This window comes from Anomaloglossus baeobatrachus, chromosome 4, assembly GCF_048569485.1.
Source record: "Anomaloglossus baeobatrachus isolate aAnoBae1 chromosome 4, aAnoBae1.hap1, whole genome shotgun sequence".
Lineage (NCBI taxonomy): Eukaryota > Metazoa > Chordata > Amphibia > Anura > Aromobatidae > Anomaloglossus > Anomaloglossus baeobatrachus.
The window spans coordinates 689,467,802-689,489,259 of record NC_134356.1 but is presented as its reverse complement, the minus strand read 5'-3'; the positions used below and the strand labels follow the sequence as shown (position 1 = coordinate 689,489,259).

Below are 21,458 nucleotides of genomic sequence, written 5' to 3'. Positions count from 1 at the left end.
TTGAAGAAAACGAACCAGGGCTGTGTGTAACGAGCAGCGATCTCGCAGCAGGGGCCAGATCGCTGCTCAGTGTCACACACAGCGAGATCGCTAATGAGGTCACTGCTGCGTCACAAAAAGCGTGACTCAGCAGCGATCTCGGCAGCGATCTCGCTGTGTGTGAAGCACCCCTTACCCATAGAGTGAACAATAGTAGGAGCTCCTGACACACAGCAGTGGGGGGAAGGAATGCAGCTCTCAACCCGGACGCATGTCGCTTAATGCTTCTTCAGCAGGATGAAGGCAGGGGACCCTGTTAGACGGCATTTTCCCTGCAGTAGCTGGGAGCTACACTATGTCTGGTGACAGCGTACACTTCTGGGAGCTGTAACCAAGATATGGGGCTTAATCTATTATTTGTCCTATATTTCTATGCTAGCTAGACACACTGCTCCACTTCTGTGGGGGGTGGATGTTTGGTAGAGGTCCTCCTTATACCTTCTGATTAATGAATCATGTGTTTTTAGATTTTTGTACATGTAAATCTTTAATAAAAATTGATGTCTTTTTGGAAATTTACACTCCTATGTGTATGTGGTTCTTTTGGGACTCATACATTATTTGCAGTCTGTTGATGGAGTTATTCCACTTATTTTTCCATACATAAGGGAAGTAGATGAAATTACTACTATGATATTGCAATTTTTCCCTTTGTCCTTGATCTTACTCATATAATTCTTTATATGCTGCTAGGTAGATCTGCACAAAGCACCGTGGAAATGGAAATTATATTTTATTACATTACATAGTTACATATATTGAAAAAAGACCTAGATCCATCTAGTTCACGCTTCTTCCACCAACTATACATTTTCACCAGGGCCGGCCTTAGCCTGAATGGCGCCCTGTGCAAAACTGCCCTTTGGTGCCCCCCCCCCCTACTGATTTTGTACCCAGTTTCCAGGAAACAAACGAGGACCAGAGGCAATTTTTTTATATCCTAAGAAAATTGATTTCTTCAAATGTACAATAAAGTCCTCCAGATTTGTGCTGGAGAATCTGATTCTCAATCCACATTAATTCCACCACATCTCGTACATGCTGTATGCCTGGATATTACATTATGGATAGTACATATGGATCCCCCCCAATGGGGCGCACATGTATCTGCAGAATGAGGCGCTGCTGCTCTTCGTGGAGAGATGGTATAAATTCCTATACACTTAGTGCGGCGCAGGTCGTAGTCCCATTGGTGGGATCAACATCTACTATACAAATTCTGAGGATAAATGTACCAGATGATAGCAAACAAGGCACCATGGAGCCGGTGGCCGATGCTGTGTGTACGCCGGACCAAAAAGTCCAAAATACAGATGTTAAAGGGGAATGTACGAAATTAGAAAAAAATCTCTGCTTTCTACATAATAAAGAGTCCTCAGGTTATATGTGTCGCTGCCTCTCAGCTCCAATGACCTGAACAGACTGAGGTGCAGTACCACATACACACAATAAGGACGGGGGGGCGCTGTGTATGTGTCGCTGCTTCTCAGCTCCAATGACCTGAACAGACTGAGGTGCAGTACCACATACAGACCATAAGGACGGGGGGCGCTGTGTATGTGTCGCTGCCTCTCAGCTCCAATGACCTGAACAGACTGAGGTGCAGTACCACATACACACCATAAGGACGGGGGGCGCTGTGTATGTGTCGCTGCTTCTCAGCTCCACTACCCTGAGCAGACTGAGGTGCAGCACCACATACACACCATGAGGGAGGGGCACGGTGTATAGAAGAACTACGGCATATATATTGTAATCCCTTTATTAACCAGACTGGGCACACCCCATTTGGCAATGCTGCAAATAATTTTGTTGGAAAATTTGTAAGATAAATCCACGCCGAATAATGTAATATGCAGAACTTCATAATGCACACCTCAGCTGCTGCAGAACCTCAAAATACACACCTCAGATGCAATATAACCTCATTATACACATCTCAGCTGCTGCAAAATCTCATAATTCCCCTCAGTTGCTTCAGAACCCCATAATACACATCTCAGCTGCTGCAGAACCCCATAATACAAATCTCAGCTGCAGCAGAACCCCATAATACACACCTCAGCTACTGCAGAACCCCATAATACACACCTTAGCTGCTGCAGAACCCCATAATACAAACCTCAGCTACTGCAGAACCCCATAATACACATCTCAGCTGCTTCTGAACCCCATAAGACACACCTCAGCTACTGCAGAACCCCATAATACACACCTCAGCTACTGCAGAACCCCATAATACACATCTCAGCTGCTTCAGAACCCCATAAGACACACCTCAGCTACTGCAGAACCCCATGATACACATCTCAGCTGCTTCAGAACCCCATAATACACACCTCAGCTACTGCAGAACCCCATAATACACACCTCAGCTACTGCAGAACCCCATAATACACACCTCAGCTACTGCAGAACCCCATAATACACACCTCAGCTACTGCAGAACCCCATGGTACACATCTCAGCTGCTTCAGAACCCCATAAGACACCTCAGCTACTGCAGAACCCCATAATACACACCTCAGCTGCTGCAGAACCCCATATTATACACCTCAGCTGCTGCAGAACTCGATGATACACACCTCAGCTGCTGCAGAACCCCATGATACACACCTCAGCTGCTGCAGAACCCCATGATACACACCTCAGCTGCTGCAGAACCCCATAATACACACCTCAGCTGCTGCAGAACCCCATAATACACAACTCAGCGGCTGCAGAACCCCATAATACACATCTCAGCGGCTGCAGAACCCCATAATACACAACTCAGCGGCTGCAGAACCCCATAATACACACCTCAGCTGCTGCAGAACCCCATAATACACATCTCAGCGGCTGCAGAACCCCATAATACACACCTCAGCTGCAGCAGGACCTCATCATACACATCTCAGCTGCTGCAGAACCCCATAATACACACCTCAGCGGCTGCAGAACCCCATAACACACCTCAGCGGCTGCAGAACCCCGTAATACACACCTCAGCTGCTGCAGGACCTCATAATACACCTCAGCTGCTGCAGAACCCCTTAATACACACCTCAGCTGCTGACGATGCATTACATTGATAGAATGGCGTCGTTCATAACAACATTAAGGCTAAGTTCACACAGGACATCTTTTGTAGCATTTTTGAGGTCACAAAGATGCCCCTATTTGCAGCATTTCCTCCTCCCAGCAAAGTCTATGGGATTGCTCTTTTGCTGTCCACACTAGGCATCTTTTGTTGGCTGCGTTTTTGAAGATGCAGATGTCAGTTCTTTTTGCGTTTTTGTTTTTTAACCCTTCCAGTCAATAGATTAGACTTAAAAACCGCATTGGGCAAAACGCGATAAAAATGTGTCAAAAACACATTGCGTTTTTTTATGCGTTTTTGCCGCGGTGCATTTTTGGTGCTCTCTTGGGACAAAAACACTGCATATTTGTGGTAAAAAAGATGCCTCGTGTGAACGTCCCCTAAACCATTTCATGTGATGTGCAGACGGCAGTGACGCCAGGTAACATACGAGACTCCACTGTTATTTTCTACCAGGTGAGGAATCTGACCGCTGATTCCCCTGCACGACCCCCGCGTGGAGGGAATCAGACACCGGCTCCATTATTGCAGTCGTGTATATTTTACTCTGACGCTTCCACATTTCAGATAAAACACATTTTATCTCTGCCGAGGACCATGCAGTCAGATGAGGAGCCCGGGAGGCCGGTGCCCAATGGCTTCTCCCTGCTCTGCTGCACAATGACTGGTCGAACCCCCAAAATGTGTAATACACACTGTTAGGATTTCATTTGCCAATGAAATCACTCACAAGTGATTTGCAGACTCGGGGTCATCTGCTGAATGACGTCTCCTCCTGCGTCTCTCATTGTTATCATTTTCAATTTGAGAGGAACAGGAGGAGACGTCATTCTGCAGATGACCACACATTGCAAATTACATGTGAGTGATCAGGTGACAACTACTCGAATCAGCAAGTGAAATCCTAATAGAGCGCATATTACACACCTATAGGATATGGCAGGTCAATATTCAGAATTACATTACACACTATAAGTGACATGTACAGGGCACATGTTGGGTGTATAATCTAATATATAAAGGTGTGTCTGTGTGTGTGTGTGTGTGTGTGTGTGTCCAATAAAGGAATCCGCACCGTCACATTTACAATCACGACATTTTGCACAGATGCCTCATGTGACCCAGGGAACGTCATAGACTATGTTTTGATGAGAAATTTTAACCCCGCACTTTACAGTTATTCGCCGCAAAAACCTGCTTACACTAAAATCAATGGCGCTGGGAACTACAGGTCATTAATAAGAGCTGTAATTGGTTGCTATAGGCAACAAGGACATTCTTTTTTTAAGACAGGTAATGTGTCAGATAATATGATGTCAATAGAGACAAACACAGACACACACAGAGACAGAGACACACAAACACAGAGACAGAAACGGAGACACAGAGAGAGATACACACACACACACACACACACTGAGACTGATGCAGAGACACACACAGGGACAGGGACACACACAGGCAGAAACACACAGAGACACACAGAGACAGACCCAGAGACACAGATATAGTCACAGAGACAGAGATACACAGAGACAGAGACACACAGAGATACATACAAACACAAGCACAGACAGGCAGAGACAGAAACACACAGAGAGAAAGCGTGAGACAGACAGAGAGGGACACAGAGAGTGGAGAGAGGGAGAGAGACAGTCACTTTCCTGGGCACTGCCAGGTACTAAAGCTAGTAAATATATATATGTACCTATTACCCCTACATATGCTCTGCACCCACTCTGGCCGCAGCTGCAGGGCCCACTGGCATAACGTCCCAGGCTCCCCCCGATGTCATTACACCTATCCAGGGCCCACAGCTACAGAGCAAGGGCGAAACAGGGAGCCAGTGCCCATCCAGTTCCCAATGGTGTTCAACCATGCATCCGAGGAAATAGCAATGGCCACCATCACTGACAGGCCCAGTCACTGCCACTGCATAAATTACACAATATACATGACACATACATAGATACTATGGAAAAGATAGATGGATGCAGGGTCGGGACTGGGGTGTCTGGGGTCCACAGGAGGAGTTACCTCTAGAGGCCACACAACTATATGCAAATAGCTGCAGGAGCCCCCACACAGCCTCCTATGCATATCAGGAGCCCCCACACAGCCTCTTGCACACAGCAGGAGCCCCCACACAGCCTCCTATGCATAGCAGGAGCCCCCACACAGATTCCTATGCACAGCAGGAGCCCCCACACAGCCTCCTATGCATAGCAGGAGCCCCCACACAGCTTCCTATGCATAGCAGGAGCCCCCACACAGCCTCCTATGCATAGCAGGAGCCCCCACACAGCCTCCTATACACAGCAGGAGCCCCCACACAGCCTCCTATACACAGCAGGAGCCCCCACACAGCCTCCTATACACAGCAGGAGCCCCCACACAGCCTCCTATGCATATCAGGAGCCCCCACACAGCCTCTTGCACACAGCAGGAGCCCCCACACAGCCTCCTATGCATAGCAGGAGCCCCCACACAGCTTCCTATGCACAGCAGGAGCCCCTACACAGCCTCCTATGCATAGCAGGAGCCCCCACACAGCTTCCTATGCATAGCAGGAGCCCCCACACAGCCTCCTATGCATAGCAGGAGCCCCCACACAGCCTCCTATACACAGCAGGAGCCCCCACACAGCCTCCTATACACAGCAGGAGCCCCCACACAGCCTCCTATACACAGCAGGAGCCCCCACACAGCCTCCTATACACAGCAGGAGCCCCCACACAGCCTCTTATATACAACAGGAGCCCTCACAGATCCCATATAGACATAAAAAAAAATTATACTCACCTAATCCTGATTCCCAGCACCGCAGCCTCCATCTTCTCTTCTATGGTGGCCTGCGGAGGCAGCGCGATGCAATGATGTCACTGCAGTGTCCTTGTGGATATACGGTCTCCTAAAACACAGGCCTGCAGCGGTCTGTGGCTTAGGAGACGGGCAGTGATAGAGCAGGGAGCCCTCTGCTCTGTCACAGGATTGAACTGTATCGGGGTGACGCCGACATAGTTCAGTGGGGTGGTTGCAGAAGATTCGGGGCTCCGGCCAAAAATTTCTGGGTTGGAGCTCTGGATCTTTGATGCCAGTGGTGCCCCTGCCGGCGGGTCCCTTTTATGTTCAGTTAGGCTGCTTTCACACATCCGTTTTTTGCTGAGCGGCACAATACAGCGCTTTGCAGAAAAAACGCAACCGTTTTTTTGCTGCTGGTTACGTTTTTTCATCATAGACTTGCATTAGCGCTATATTGTGCCGCATGTACTTGCGTTGTGTCCGTTTTTTGCCGCATTCGGCATATTTAGCAAAAAACTCATTGCGCCGGATTCGGCGCGATGCAGCGCGATTTACAATGTAAGCCTATGGACGCCGGATGCGGTTTTTTACACTGCGTATGCTCAGTATCAAGCTGTATCAGTCAAAAAACGGATGGGCCGCATGGAAAAACTTATGCAACGGATCCAATTTTTTTGCCGCATCTGTTGCATAGGTTTTGGAGCCGGATTGAGCCGTACTGCAAAAAACGGGTGTGAAAGCAGCCTAAGGCTATGTGCTCACGTGTGCGCTCTGCACCGCACGTAAAAGGTGCACTTCAGAGCGCAGCTGAAAAGCTCCGTTCTGAAGCACACATGGTGCCGGCAGAGAACGTGCGCTCTGCATGCTGCTCTCCCTATAGACAGCATGCAAACCGCACGGAAGAAGTGACATGTCACTTCTTAGAACGCAGCGATTCGGGCAGCAGCCGAATCGCTGCGTTCTAATATGCCACGTGTGCACGGCTCCTGCACTATCTCCATAGACTGTGCAGGGGACGCAAGACGCATGCAGTTACGCTGCGGTGCAGAACGCAGCGTAACTGCATGTAATACGCACACGTGCGCACATACCCTAAGAGAGCTTTCTGGGGCATTGACTGGTGTCTGTACCAGACCGACGCTGGATAGATGATAGGCAAATAGATATCAGACACATAGATAATAGAGATACATAGATATAGACATATATAATAGAGAGATAGGCAGACAGATAATACATAGATAGATAGATATAGGATAGATAATTGAGATATATAGACAGATATATAATAGCAAGATAGGCAGACAGATGGATAATAGACGGACAGACAGATACACAGACAGACATTGCACAGTATACAGGACACACACATGTTATACATAACACACACACAGCACATAATACAGCACAGATATGACACTGCATGTTATACTCAGTCACTTCCTGGCTGCAGGAGTTCAGTGTGGCTTTTATAACAGCATCTCCGGCAGTGCTGCTGCTGCCCCTCCCCCCTCTCTATGGTAAAGACAGGAGAGGACACAGAGCGGAGAGCAGGTGAGGGCGCCCCCTGCCTGAGGCTGTGCCGAGCGGGAGGAGACCAGATGCAGGGCACATAAGAGGGGCGCTCTGTGCTGGAGGATGTGTAGGGAGAGGAGAGGAGGGCGCCCCCTGCCTGAGGCTGTGCCGAGCGGGAGGAGACGAGACGCAGGGCACATAGGAGGGGGAGAGGCGCGAGCAGCAAAGTGAAAGTAAACAGCTGCTCCCTGCGGCGTCCCCTTTGATGTCTGCCTGCCGGCGCCCTGTGCGGCCGCACAACTCCCACATGCCTAAAGCCGGCTATGATTTTCACAGCTTCATGCTACTGTGTGACCCACTTGCTGTGACTTGGGGTGACCTCATGAGAAACTAAACCCCTCAAGGAATTTATCTTGATGTTTGGTGAGCACCTTGAATCTCCAGGTGCTTCATAAAATTTTATAACATTGAGCTGGGAACATATAAACATACATTTTTGCCACAAAATTGTTACTTTAACCAGATTCAGTATCGTTGTGAAAAAAGCTAACAGGAAATAGTTCACCATACAATTTGTTGTGCAATTCTTTCTGAGTACGCTGATACCTCATATGTGATAGAAATCAACTATTTGGACTCACGACAGGGCTCGGAAGGGAAGGAGCGCCCTTTGACTATAAAATTGTCTAGAATCGTTAGCGGATGGAATGTCGTGTTTGGAGATAATAGACCATATAATTTGTTGTTCAGTCATCAGGTCCACAGGCTATTTACTTCAAGCCAAATTTGCTTGGGCCTGTCCCGCCCACAGCCATGATTCAATCATGGGTACAGGATTGAAAAGCACCAGGTAAGTGCTGCTAAGAACAGTTCTACTTTTCCATATGTGAGGCCGCATTGCACATTTTATATAAAAATATTTTAGAGTACGACTGCTCCAAACAGATTTGCCGTGACGTGGCGGGGTAGCTCAAGAAATTGCAATTTTTTGCCAAAAATCTTAAATTTTAATAATAGTAGAGTTTGGAATTTTTAGTGCTGTAGTGCACATTTGGTGCTGGCTATCTTGGTTTTTTTCATATTTGTTGTGCAATTTTTCAGTAACAAATAAGTCCTTTTGTGCCCAGAACAATGTAGTACCCTCAGCTCATGTTTCTGGAAACCTTCACTCATTATGCGGCCCATTGCACTGCACATTATTAGACCCAAAAGGGAGGGGGGCATTTGGATTTGGGAGCACAGATTTTTCTGGATTCCTTTTTTGAGTGGGGGGGCCATAGCGTTTATCTGGAGCCTTTGTATTACCAGTAACATGGAAGCAACCTATATTTGCATTAACAGATGATGCACCTGAGTGGGAACTTCTGTTTTTGTGGCTTGAGTTGAATACTGTTTGATGGAGATGTTAGTACAGAACATTTTTGATAAGTTCACATTTATTCTGTGCTCTATGCTGAGTTTCCATCTACATCTCTGACATACATCATTCAGGTGAAATGGATGGATCTGTGGCGCCCCTGAGGCTTCAGTCACCACAGGGTACTGCACCTGACTTAAGGTGCAGTGCTCAACCCCAGGTCCAGAGGAGGTCGGTGTCAATTCCACTTACACAACTCATACACACAACCAGGTTGCCCTCCTTTACCGTGGTTCGGGCTAGGTTTGGGTCAAAAGGGGTCGCCAGCATTGTTAGGTCTTTAGGACACCACCACTGCTGGGATCCCCAATTCACTAGTGGAGGGAACCTGGGACAGGAGGAGCAACCACCTGAGGTAGTTAGGAGCCAACACAACAGTTAGAGAGTTCTAAAGCAGGAGAGGAAGAGAGCAATCGGGTTTCACCAGTGGCTTTGGTGGGACTTAGGAGTCAATACGGTCGCCGAGGTGAGAGCTTTATTGCTCCTTTGGGACTGGCGCTGTCATGATGCAGAATCCTAGGGTGGATTAACACCAGATTGACCACCAAAATCTGCAAGCTTGGGGGATTGCATGTCCCTCCGGCTCCCACAGTTCCCGGAGCACAGTGCCAGATAGGATCCGGGGTCGTGTCCCAAGGTAGGCCCCACATCGGACCCGCAGCACCTGCATATGGGCAGGGAGTACACACTTTTCAAGAAACAGGGGTCCCCAAGAGCTTTAAGCCACGGGAATCCACACCAAGCACAGGAGGAAGGTCCCACCATCCAATTCACCGGCTCTGAACTCTAAAAGATTCAGGTTTAACGGGCCCCATCACAGCTGGTGACCGGTACTGCCTGGGCAAGTGGCATAAAATGTGAATAAAACACCTTGAACCCGCAGCGACTGTTTTTGCCTGTAATTCCCAGTGCTGCTGTCCCGTGCCTCAGCGCCCGTCATTACTACTCCCCTCATCATCCTCCCTGGGGCCCGCTCCACCTGTGGGGAGCAGAAACACCTCAGCCACTACTACCATCCGCACCGGAGGACAGCGACAGGAACGGCGGCTCATTCCCTGGCCGCATGCCGTAGGTGGCATCACAAAATCAACCTCCACCATCATCCATCACTACCCCTTCCCTTTATTGTACACCTCGGGGTCATGAAACTGGGCAGAACCATCCGTGGCATCCCCTGATCCTCCCCGGCCCAGTGACGAGTATTTTCCCCCAAACCCCTGGGGTGCTACAGATCCATTCACTAATGAGGCAGCAGAGTTACTCCTGACTCTGTTCAATGGTGTACATCTTTTCAAAGGTGAACAAAACTGTTGATGATGGTGGTTTTGTGTACACCTAAAAAGAGACATATCACAGGCCAGACGTTACATCAAAGTGACTCCCTCTGGCCTCATTATAGTGATTTTTTCATTAGGAATTTTGTTTGAATCATATTTTTAAAAGATTCAGGGCATGTACCCACAATCTGCACATGCTGTGGCCTGGATGCAGCGTGTCTTGACCTGCAGAGACGTGAGTATTCTCCACGGAATACTGCAGCTATCTGTGCCCACGATCAGAGTTTGGGCTGATGTGGGACTTTTGCTCTGTTTTCCTCTTGGACAACACTTGCAACACTGCAAACAGAAATTGACGGGATGGGAAGTCAGTTAGCACAGCTGAGAAAATAGGCATAGTGGGCAAAGGAGTTCTATAAATCCCATCTACTGTGTTTGTACTGTACAATGCAACATTTTGGATGCATTGAAATCACGCTGAATCCAAAATGCTGCTAACACTGGTTGTGGGAACGCACTGTTACATGTAATCCCTGGTGTCAGCACTCAGTGTAGAGCACAGGATAAATATGAGCCGCACCGTACTATAATATTTGAGAGGCAGAATGATCAATTCAATAGCATTTGAAGAATTGGCTTTATTTATTTATTTATTTATTTTTTAAGCATTTCACCTTGCGGTATAAGTGAATAGGCGGCTTTATTCCTCTGGTCAGTACGATTGCTGTGATAGCAGGTTTATAATTTTTTTAGGTTTGGCGACTATCACACTAAAAAAAATGCTTTTTACTAAATAAAGAGTTTTTTCCATTGCTAAATTTTGAAGGCCATAGTTTTTTTTACATTTCTGCTGACCGTCATATGAGGGCTTGTTTTTTGCAGGATGAGTTGCAGTTTTTATTGGTACCATTTTAGGAAACACAATATTTTTTATTGCTTTCTATTCCGCTTTTTCTGAGGCAGAATCAAGATGAAATAGTAACTCAGGAACAGTTCACTGTGCCATAAAAGCGATTATACAGATTTATTGTTCAGGTCAGTACGATGACAGCGATACCACATTCATATATCTATGGAGACAAGATGACGTTTTCAAATATATGATTTTTATTGATCTATGACTTTTTTAGTTATTTTTATATTATTATTATTATGGTGTTCACTGAAGGGGTTAACTTGTTTGCTTTTTTTTACTAGTATAATACTGTATTATTGAAATATTATTTTATTCATTCTGTGATTTTTGTTTTATGTTTTCACTTGTATGTGTATGTATATTTTTGTATGTGTGTGTTTATACAGTGTGTCCACCCATATCCTGTCCCCCGCCATTAACTTGAGAGCGGCGGCAGCTATAGGCATAGAAGTGGTGTCTAGGTATAGTAAAGTAGCCATGCGCTACGCAATTAAACCATCTATAGTGCCACCTGGTGGAAAACAACGGAGTTACCATATTTTTATTGAAAACGGAATAAGATAGAGAAAAAAGTCAATGACAAAGTTGTAGGGCATCATCAATTCAATACGAATCGACACCTTGCATACAGAAATGCTATGATTAGAATGTGTAAAACTCACAAGGCTGCAGACGTGAAGCGATACCTCATGGAGACCTTCCTACAAGTCATTGCGTATGGTGGCTGTGTGGAGTGGCCTCCACGCTCACCTGACCTGACCCCATTGGACTTGTTTCTGGGAGGTCACATCAAATAGCAGGTATATGTGTGACGCCCTGGACTAGCCAGGTAGTCACTGACAGGCCCTTGCACAAACACCCGTCCCCCTAAAAACAGCAGCCAACCTAAAAACTTTGGTCACCTCCCTCAGAGCCTAATGGACACACCAGGGGGTGGAGCCAGGTGGTTGGCCATGCCCACCGAGGAGTTCAGAGGGCCTGAGGCTGGAAGTGCGAAGGGGAGTTAAGTTCAGTAGTGAAGAGAGATGAGTTTAGGAAGTGAAAAAGAGAGGAGTAACGTCTGACAGGTGTATGGGTCGTAGCCTGGACACCCTTTGGCCAAGAGGCAGACGGTGGTCACCGCCTGCAGGAGTCGGGAAGATGGCCTGGTGGAACCGTAAGGGACCGGGACAGGGTAGTGGCCCGACGGTACCGAAGCGGGGAACAGACTGGAAACCGGAGCACACAGGGGGGGTACTCAGACCCTGAAACGAGGTCCCGAATCTACCAGACTAAGTTAAAGCACTGATTGAGGTCTGACCTTAGGTTCTTTCCCAACCGAGTCCTGACTGAAGACAACAGCCCAACAAGGGGGATAAAAAGCCACCGCTCAGGCAGAGTGATCCCACGGGCCAGCGTCTGAGGACAAACGGGCTCTCCCAACACACACAGCCAGGGAGCAGACTCCCGTCGCTGAAGCGCAGGCAGTCCACAGCTACAAAACAAGGTGCAGGAGAAAGGCGGGGACCACCAAACCGAGTGGGGGACCAGACGCAGCCGGCTGCGGGCACCGACCACCATCTTCTTGGTTTACCAGAGATGTCGGTGTATCTGTCAGAGTGAGTACAACTGTGCCTTCGGGCCGCGCACCGTCCCGCACCGCACCAATCCGTCCGCACCCTCACACCCGGGCCCCGGGACCATAAACCCCTTACCTATGGAGGGGATCAATACCTGGCTGCGCAACACCATCCCCGGAGGCCTAGTAAACAGCAGCGGTGGTGTCTACATTCACCACAACCCGTGGGTGGCGTCACGAACTTAACCCAAACCATGGCCCCAGCCGTAAACCTACCTAACAACCCCCTATGTAGCGCCAGCATCATTTCAGAGTGACGTGACCCTGGGTCCGGAGGCGCTTGAGCCACTCACCGATGAGCCCGGATCTGAGCGGCTCGGCTGCAGCTGAGTGCGGGGCGGTACATATGCGACCCCTCCACCAGGACCTACAATGACGTATCACAGATGATTGTGCAAACATGTCACCTACCATATTGCACAACGCGCAGCAAGATACAGTATGCTGTGCAGAGTCCAGATGTGCATTGCAGCTGACGGTGGTCACTTTGAGCATCAAAGTTAAATGAGCGCCATATGCGTGACCAGCATTCAATGTTTTGGGGGGGGGGTCATGGGTTTCATATCATAACCTTATGACAGAGTATCAACATGGGTTTATGAGGGATCGATCCTGTCAAACTAATTTGATCAGCTTCTATGAAGAGGTAAGTTCAAGCCTGGACCAGGGAAATGCAGTGGATGTTGTGTATATGGACTTTTCAAAAGCTTTTGATACGGTGCCACACAAAAGGTTGGTACATAAAATGAGAATAATGGGGATAGGGGAAAATATGTGTAACTGGGTTAAAAACTGGCTCAATGATAGGAAACAAAGGGTGGTTATTAATGGTACGTACTCGGACTGGGTCTCAGTTCATAGTGGGGTACCACAGGGGTCAGTATTGGGCCCGCTTCTTTTTAACATATTTATTAATGACCTTGTTGGGGGCATGCGGAGTAGAATTTCAATATTCACAGATGATACTAAACTCTGCAGGGTAATCAATACAGAGGAGGATAATTTTATATTACAGGGAGATTTATGTAAATTGGAGGATTGGGCTGAGAAGTGGCAACTGAATTTAATGTAGATAAATGTAAGGTCATGCACTTGGGTAGAGGAAATAAAAATTATAATTATGTACTTAATTATGGAACACTGGGTAAAACAGACACAGAAAAAGACTTGGGTGTATGGGTGGATGGTAAACTTCACTTTAGTGGACAGTGTCAGGCAGCTGCTGCCAGGGCTAATAAAATAATGGGATGTATTAAAAGAGGTATAAGTGTTCATGAAAAAAATATAGTTCTACCTCTGTACAAGTCACTAGTGCGACCGCACTTATATACTGTGTACAATTCTGGTCACCGATATATAAGAAGGACATAGCTGAACTGGAGAGGGTGCAGAGAAGACCACCAAGATTATTAGAGGAATGGGGGGGCTGCAATACCAAGACAGGTTATTAAACTTGGGGTTATTTAGTTTGGAAAAACGAAGGCTTAGGGGGGATCTAATCACAATGTATAAATATATGAGGGGACAGTACAGAGACCTTTCCAAAGATCTCTTTACACCTAGGCCCGCGACTGGAACACGGGGGCATCCGCTACGTCTTGAGGAAAGAAGGTTTAATCATAATCACAGACGAGGATTCTTTACTGTACGAGCAGTGAGACTGGAACTCTCTGCCGCATGATGTTGTAATGAGTGATTCACTACTAACATTTAAGCAGAGCCTGGACACCTTTCCTGAAAAATGTAATATTACCAGTTATGTACATTAGATTTTATGACAGGGTATTGATCCAGGGAACGAGTCTGATTGCCGTATGTGGAGTCAGGAAGGAATTTTTTTTCCCATTGGAGCTTGTTTGCCACATTGTTTTTTATTTTTTTTGTCTTCCTCTGGATCAACATGTTAGGCTACGGGTTGAACTAGATGGACTAAAGGCCGCTTTACACGCTGCGATATCGGTACTGATATCGCTAGCGTGGGTACCCGCCCCCATCTGTTGTGCGACACGGGCAAATCGCTGCCCGTGCCGCACAACATCGCCCAGATCCGTCACACTACTTACCTTTCTGGCGACGTCGCTGTGACCGGCGAACCGCCTCCTTTCTAAGGGGGCGGTTTGTTCAGCGTCACAACGACGTTACAGCTGCGTCACTGAACCGCTGCCCAATAGAAGCGGAGGGGCGGAGATGAGCGGGACGTAACATCCCGCCCACCTCCTTCCTTCCACAGAGCGGCCGGGAGGCAAGTAAGGAGAGGTTCCTCGTTCCTACGGTATCACACGGAGCGATGTGTGCTGCCGCAGGAACGAGGAACAACTTCGTTACTGCTGCAGTAACGATTTTTGAGAATGGACCCCCATGTCACCGATGAGCGATTTTGCACGTTTTTGCGACGATGCAAAATCGCTCATAGGTGTCACATGCAACGGCATCGCTAATGCGGCCGGATGTGCGTCACCAATTCCGTAACCCCAACGAGTTTGCATTAGCGATGTCGTAGCGTGTAAAGCCCCCTTTAGAGTCTCCCTTCAACCTTAAAAAACTATGATACTATGATACTATGATAACATTTCTGTATGCAAGGTGTCGATTCGTATTGAATTGATGATGCCCTACAATTTTTTAAATTCACTTTTTTTCCTCTATCTCGTTCAGTTTTCGAGATAAAAATGCTAACTCCGTTGTTTTCCACCAGGTGGCGCTATAGTTGGTTTCATTGCGTAGCGCATGGCTGCTTTACTATACCTAGACACCACTTCTATGCCTATAGCTGCCACCGTTCTCAAATTAATGGCCGTGGACAGGATATGGGTGGACACACTGGATACACATTTATAAGCATATACAGACATGTAGAGTTAGATATCTCTTTATATTTATTATAAATGTATACTGAAGTAGATATACTATGAAATATATCAGAACAAGCAGATGGTAGACGCTTTATTCCCCTGGGTGTAGAGAGCTTGTGACAATGGTGTGACCTCTCGCTACTCATCAAAGTCAGTGTTTCAGTAAGAGGCAGCAGGTGCAGGAAGGGGTTGTGGTAGAGTTGGGAGTAGGTGTAATAGATACAGGCTCACAGGCCACCACAAAGCATCATGTAAATTGTAGTAATTAAACACAGGAAGTCAGGAGAGAGGATGTGTGACACATTGGCGCCGCCAGGTGGTCACAAACAAAATAGACCCCCACACAACACCTTCCCTCATAGGGTTACACCAAGCCGACAAAACCCTAGTCACCCCCCAGGGTAGGAAAGGCCTATCAGTGGGTGGGACCAGGCAGAAGAAAAATGCCCACCTAGGAGTCTAGAGGATCTGGGGCGGGAAAAGGAGAGTTGAGAGTTCAGATTTCTGAGTACAGAGTGGAGAGTTCTGAGCTCGGAGAGAGGAGAAAGTGAAGGAAAGTTCAAGTGGAAGCCAGAGAGGAAAGGCATCGGGGTTGGAGCCCCGGCGTACTGGCTAGGTGGCAGATGGTGGTCCGTGTCTGATAGGAGACAGGAAGATGGCTGCCGGAGATCCGAGGTGGACCAGGACAGGGTAGGAGCCCACCGGTACCGACACCGGAGAACCTACCCGCAAACTGCGGACAGAGGGGGTACCTGAACCCTGAAGCAAGGACCGGAACCACCGGCTTTGTTAATTCACCAGTTGAGGACAAGAATATAGGTCCTATCCCACCCAAAGTTCCAAAAGAGCAGACCAGCAGCCCACCGCCGGGGATAGGGTATCCGCCAGGGCCCCTTTAGTTCTAACGGGTCAGCGTCTGTGGGCAAGGCTCCCACCCGTAGTTCTGGGAGCAGACTCTCGTGTTCCACACTGCGAAGTCCAAAGGGAACTAAACCGTGCAGAGGAAGGGACACAGACCATCACCCCGGGTGAGGGACCAGAATGCACCTGGCCGCAGCTGTCAGCCACTGGCACCTTGGTTTGCAGCTGGACTTGTGTGATTTCTTTGACTGTGAGTGCACTAACATCCCCCGGTCCGACCGGGCGCGCCGGCCCCTGCAGCCACCATCCTCAGCACAGTGACACTGGGCCCCGGGGCATCCACCCCTACCCACGGAGGGTTAAAAACAACTAACTTCCATCCCAACGCCCCCGGGTGCTCCCTATTAGCAGCGGTGGTACCCTATCTTACCACACGCCGTGGGTGGCGTCACAGACTATATAGAAAATCCCACACACGATCAATACCCCTTTTTATTTGAAGTGACCACGAGACCCCCGGGTCCGGAGATCCCTCGAGCCACACCGCGGATCCGGATCCAAGCAGTCCGGCTGGAGCTGGAGCCAGCAATGAGTATGTGCTGCTAGAGCTTGATAAAAGCTAATATTTCTAAAATAGCCGAATGGATGTTTGGAGAGGCACATATTCACATGATATATTATAAAAAAAATTGGTTTTGGTACTAAACAACCTTTTTAATGGATATTGGGTAGATTAAAGGTATATTGTATATATATATATATATATATAATATAATGTATGTATATATACAATATACCTTTAATCTACCCAATATATATATATATATATATATATATATATATTTATATTAGTGTGCCAATCAGTATCCAATGCTCATGAATGTTTTTACCTTATCTACTTTTTAGTAGAGAGAATGACATACTGTATAACAGGATCTAGGCAGTGAAAAAATGAGGAAATCTACAGCACAAACCATCTGGTAAGAAAACATGTAACATTTATTAGAAATCGATTGAAACTTAACCACATTATACCCGATGCGTGTTACGGTTCGGGGTTCTCTTGAGCCTCGAACCGCTCCTGCCCCAGTCTCGTCTCCCGTGGTGGTGTCGGCGGAAAAACTGGCCCTGACTCCCCTATGCCACCTGTCCGCCGCTCCAGGTGCTCGGCTGCTAGGCGCCAGGTGTCCAGGGTCTTTGTTCATTCTGATTTTAAGTCCCTGTTTTGCCCTACCATGCATGCGCGGGTTCCCGCTGCCTTTCCTGGCTCAAAGTGTGAAATTCCCACTATTGCACATGCGCGTGACGTCACCAGCGATCTCGTTGGGGTCACAGATTTTGTGACGCACATCCGGCCGCTGTAGCGATCTCGTTGCGTGTGACTCCTAGGAGCGATTTTGGATCGTTACGAAAACGTCCAAAATCGCTCCTCGATGACATGGGGGTCACTTCTCAAATATCGCTGCTGCAGCGTGTACGATGTAGTTCATCGCTCCTGCGGCAGCACACATCGCTCCGTGTGACGCCGCAGGAGCAAGGAACCTCACCTTACCTGCCGCCGCCCGCAATGTGGAAGGAATGAGGTGGGCGGGATGTTACGTCCCGCTCATCTCCGCCCCTCCGCTTTGATTGGGCGGCCGCTTAGTGACGTCACTGTGACGCCGCACGGACCGCCCCCTTAGAAAGGAGGCGGTTTGCGGGTCTCAGCGACGTCGCTAGGCAGGTAAGTACGTGTGACGGGTCCGGGCAATGTTGTGCGCCACGGACAGCGATTTGCCCGTGCCGCACAACCGATGGGGGCGGGTACCCACGTTAGCGATATCGGTACCGATATTGCAGTGTGTAAAGTGGCTTTTAGTCTTTAAAAGACCCTGGAGGGTGTACATGGCTGCATGTGCGTCATTCTGGCTCTGTGGCACAATCTGAGTAGTGCAGTCATAGCGGCCATGGCGCTAAACATCCCTGTAGTGTCATTGATAGGGCTGCATGTGATATTTGGAGCGGCAGGCAGGGTCAGGCATCTGATGCCCGTCGCACCAAGATTCGCAGCGAGGCACAGTCAGGGCCAGTTGTCCCGCTCCTGCCCTACCACTCCAGTTGTATGGAGGCAGCTCAGTAAAGCTAACTGGGCTGCCCCAACTGTCCCGGTGTGCCACCTATGCACACGGATGGTTTCCCGCAGGACTACCTGTGCTGTTAACAGGAGAGTTCCAATACTCGGTGGGTGTGCTGCTAGCACCACCGATTGTGTTTTTTGTTTTTGTGTTCCTCTGAGGTTGTGCCTTCCGGCCGCTTGTCCATCTGTAGATTTACCATCTGCCCAGAGGACTTAGGAGATGTTAGAGCGGTTATTAGTTTTGCTCTAACCGTCCTCCCGCGTATCAACGCGTTTCGAACACCAGCAGTACTGGCACCCAACGGTGACCATTTTCTCCCAAATCAAGCTATGTGGAGCGCTTCTCACATGTCTTATAGCTGTGATATGGACAGTTTAACCTTTACGTACAGTCATCAGCAGTGATTACAGCTCCTCTCATAAAAATAGATGACATAGTGTAAATACTACATGACGACAACACAAGGGATCACAAAGAACAATGGCGGTTTCAACTGTCCCTTCCCTACTAAATAATAGGTACCTCAGCGTGGTGCTTATAAAATATAATTTCCTCTATGTTACATCTGCATGAAACTAAAAAGATATTTGTCTCCTAAAACGCAGATGTAAAAAAAAAAAAGGTACCTGGACCCTCAGAGACAATTCCACTGGTGGGGTCAAGGTATGGGTGCAACACAGAAAATAATGAACGACATCCCCCCTGGGTGTGTAAAGTACATTGATAGAAGAGTATACAATGCCGGATATATACACTTCAGTGTGCTCTACCTATCGATAGGACAGCTGACCAGTGTCTACTCCACTGGTGAGGTCAACACAGATAATAATGAACAACATGCCCTCTGGGTGTGTAAAGTACATTGATAGAAGAGTATACAATGCTGATATATACACTTCAGTGTGCTCTACCTATCGATAGGACAGCTGACCGGTGTCAATTCCGCTGGTGGGGTCAACACAGAAAATAATCAACAACATCCCCTCTGGGTGTGTAAAGTATATTGATGGAAGGGAATGCTGATATATACACTTCAGTGTGCTATATACCGATCGATAGGACAGCTGACCGATGTCTATTCCACTGGTGGGGTCAACACAGAAAACAATGAACAACATCCCCTCTGGGTGTGTAAAGTACATTGATGGAAGAGTGTACAATGCCGGATATATACACTTCAGTGTGCTATATACCGATCAATAGGACAGCTGACCGATGTCTATTCCACTGGTGGGGTCAACACAGAAAACAATGAACAACATCCCCTCTGGGTGTGTAAAGTATATTGATGGAAGAGTGTACAATGCCGGATATATACACTTCAGTGTGCTCTACCTATCGATAGGACAGCTGACCGGTGTCTACTCCACTGGTGGCTCCTCGTCACCACAATGTGACAACAGCTGATAAGATAACTTGTATAAAGTGCGCCACATATTGGACTTACCCCGCTGAGGAGGACAACTATGCACAGTGCAATGAACGCCGGCTTCTTCATGGTCCTCTACGTGAGCCGTATCTGGTGGGATACCATGCCTCAGAAATTCACAACCTCCACTTCACCCCAGCACTGGAGGATCCAAGGAGTTCAAGTCAAAGAGCAGATCTCAGTCCTCCTTTACATCATTAGTAACACTATAATAAGATTATACGGCTGTTCTCATCACGGTATTGGCAATGTCTCAGGAAATAAGGAGGGGCCCCCGGGTGAGGCACACGGCTCAGCTCAAGGAGATGTTTCCAGAAAGTATAAGCAGACGTCACTTCTATTTTCCCAATTAATGCTTCAGCATGTCAGGAAATACGGAGACGATACAAGATATCTTGTAGATTTTTCTTTGCTCGTATCACATACAGATAGCAGAAGATAATGTCTGGAACCGATAGAATTCAGCAGTATGAGGAATATTTCCTTCTTTTCCTTCTGTTAATAATCGATAAAGTGGAAAACGATACAAGTCCATCGAGTTCAACCTATAACCACAACAGGGCCAATTTTTAGAAAGATTTTTGTCCAGTGCAGAGACTGGTGATGAGTCCTGCGGGCAGATTCCTGGTGGACTGATTAGTAAGGACCCTGCTCAAATGAAGAATGTACAGGCTGCAGAGATCATACCAACCCTACGTCTTACAGTCTCCGTGTGTAGAAAAGCAGAAGAACCTGTGGAGACATCACAAAACCACAGTCCACAAGTCCACCTCCTCACCTCCGGAGTGTGCTGCCTACCAGTGAGCAGCAGGGGAGGAGGAGAGAGGAGCTGCTCCACACTTACACTCTCCCTCCTCTATATCAGATGTGGAAGGGCTCGGAGAAACTAAACTGTAGCAACTAATAGAGAAAAATGGTATAGGGTTGAGAGCTAAAGCCAGAGGGGGAGGAGGGGTAGGGGAAGTGCGGCAATAATGAGGAATATGGCTGCAATAACAAACTAAATTGCTATAATATATTCCTAATATATTATAGAAATATTTTATTATGTTCTATTCACAATGGACTCAAAGCTCATAGTACTACCAATGCCGGAGTAGTGGAAAGGGGGCAATAATGCTACAAGTGAGGGATTGGGGCAATAATAATGCGAGGAATAGAGGTGCGGAAGGGGGACATAATGTTACCACTGAGGGATGTGGGGTCATAATGAAACCAGTGAGGGTAGAGTGGAAGGGGCAATAATGTATCCAGTGAGGGAGGTGGAGGCAACAATGAAACAAGTGAAGGAAGAGTGGACGGGGCAATAATGTAACCAATGAGGGAGGTGGAGGCAACAATGAAATCATTGAGGGACCGGTGGACGGGGCAATAATGTATCCAGTGTGGGAGTTGGAGGCAACGGGGCAATAATGTATCCAGTGAAGGGTGTGGGGGTAATAAGGAAACCAGTGAAGGAGGGGTGGATGGGGCAATAATGTATCCAGTGAGGGAGGTGGAGGCAACAATGAAACAAGTGAAGGAGCAGTGGAC

The 21,458-nt window shown here is 47.8% G+C and overlaps 1 protein-coding gene across 1 annotated transcript in view; it reads right to left on the bottom strand.

Moving 5' to 3' along the window:
* Positions 1-20,712, bottom strand: part of LOC142302166 (NXPE family member 3-like) — a 47,324-nt gene extending 26,612 nt beyond the window's left edge. The window contains exon 1 of the mRNA XM_075343249.1: positions 19,944-20,712. Coding sequence (XP_075199364.1) covers positions 19,944-19,994 — 51 coding nt within the window. The 5' untranslated portion in view covers positions 19,995-20,712. The remainder of the gene's footprint in view (positions 1-19,943) is intronic.
* Positions 20,713-21,458: the final 746 nt, after the last annotated feature.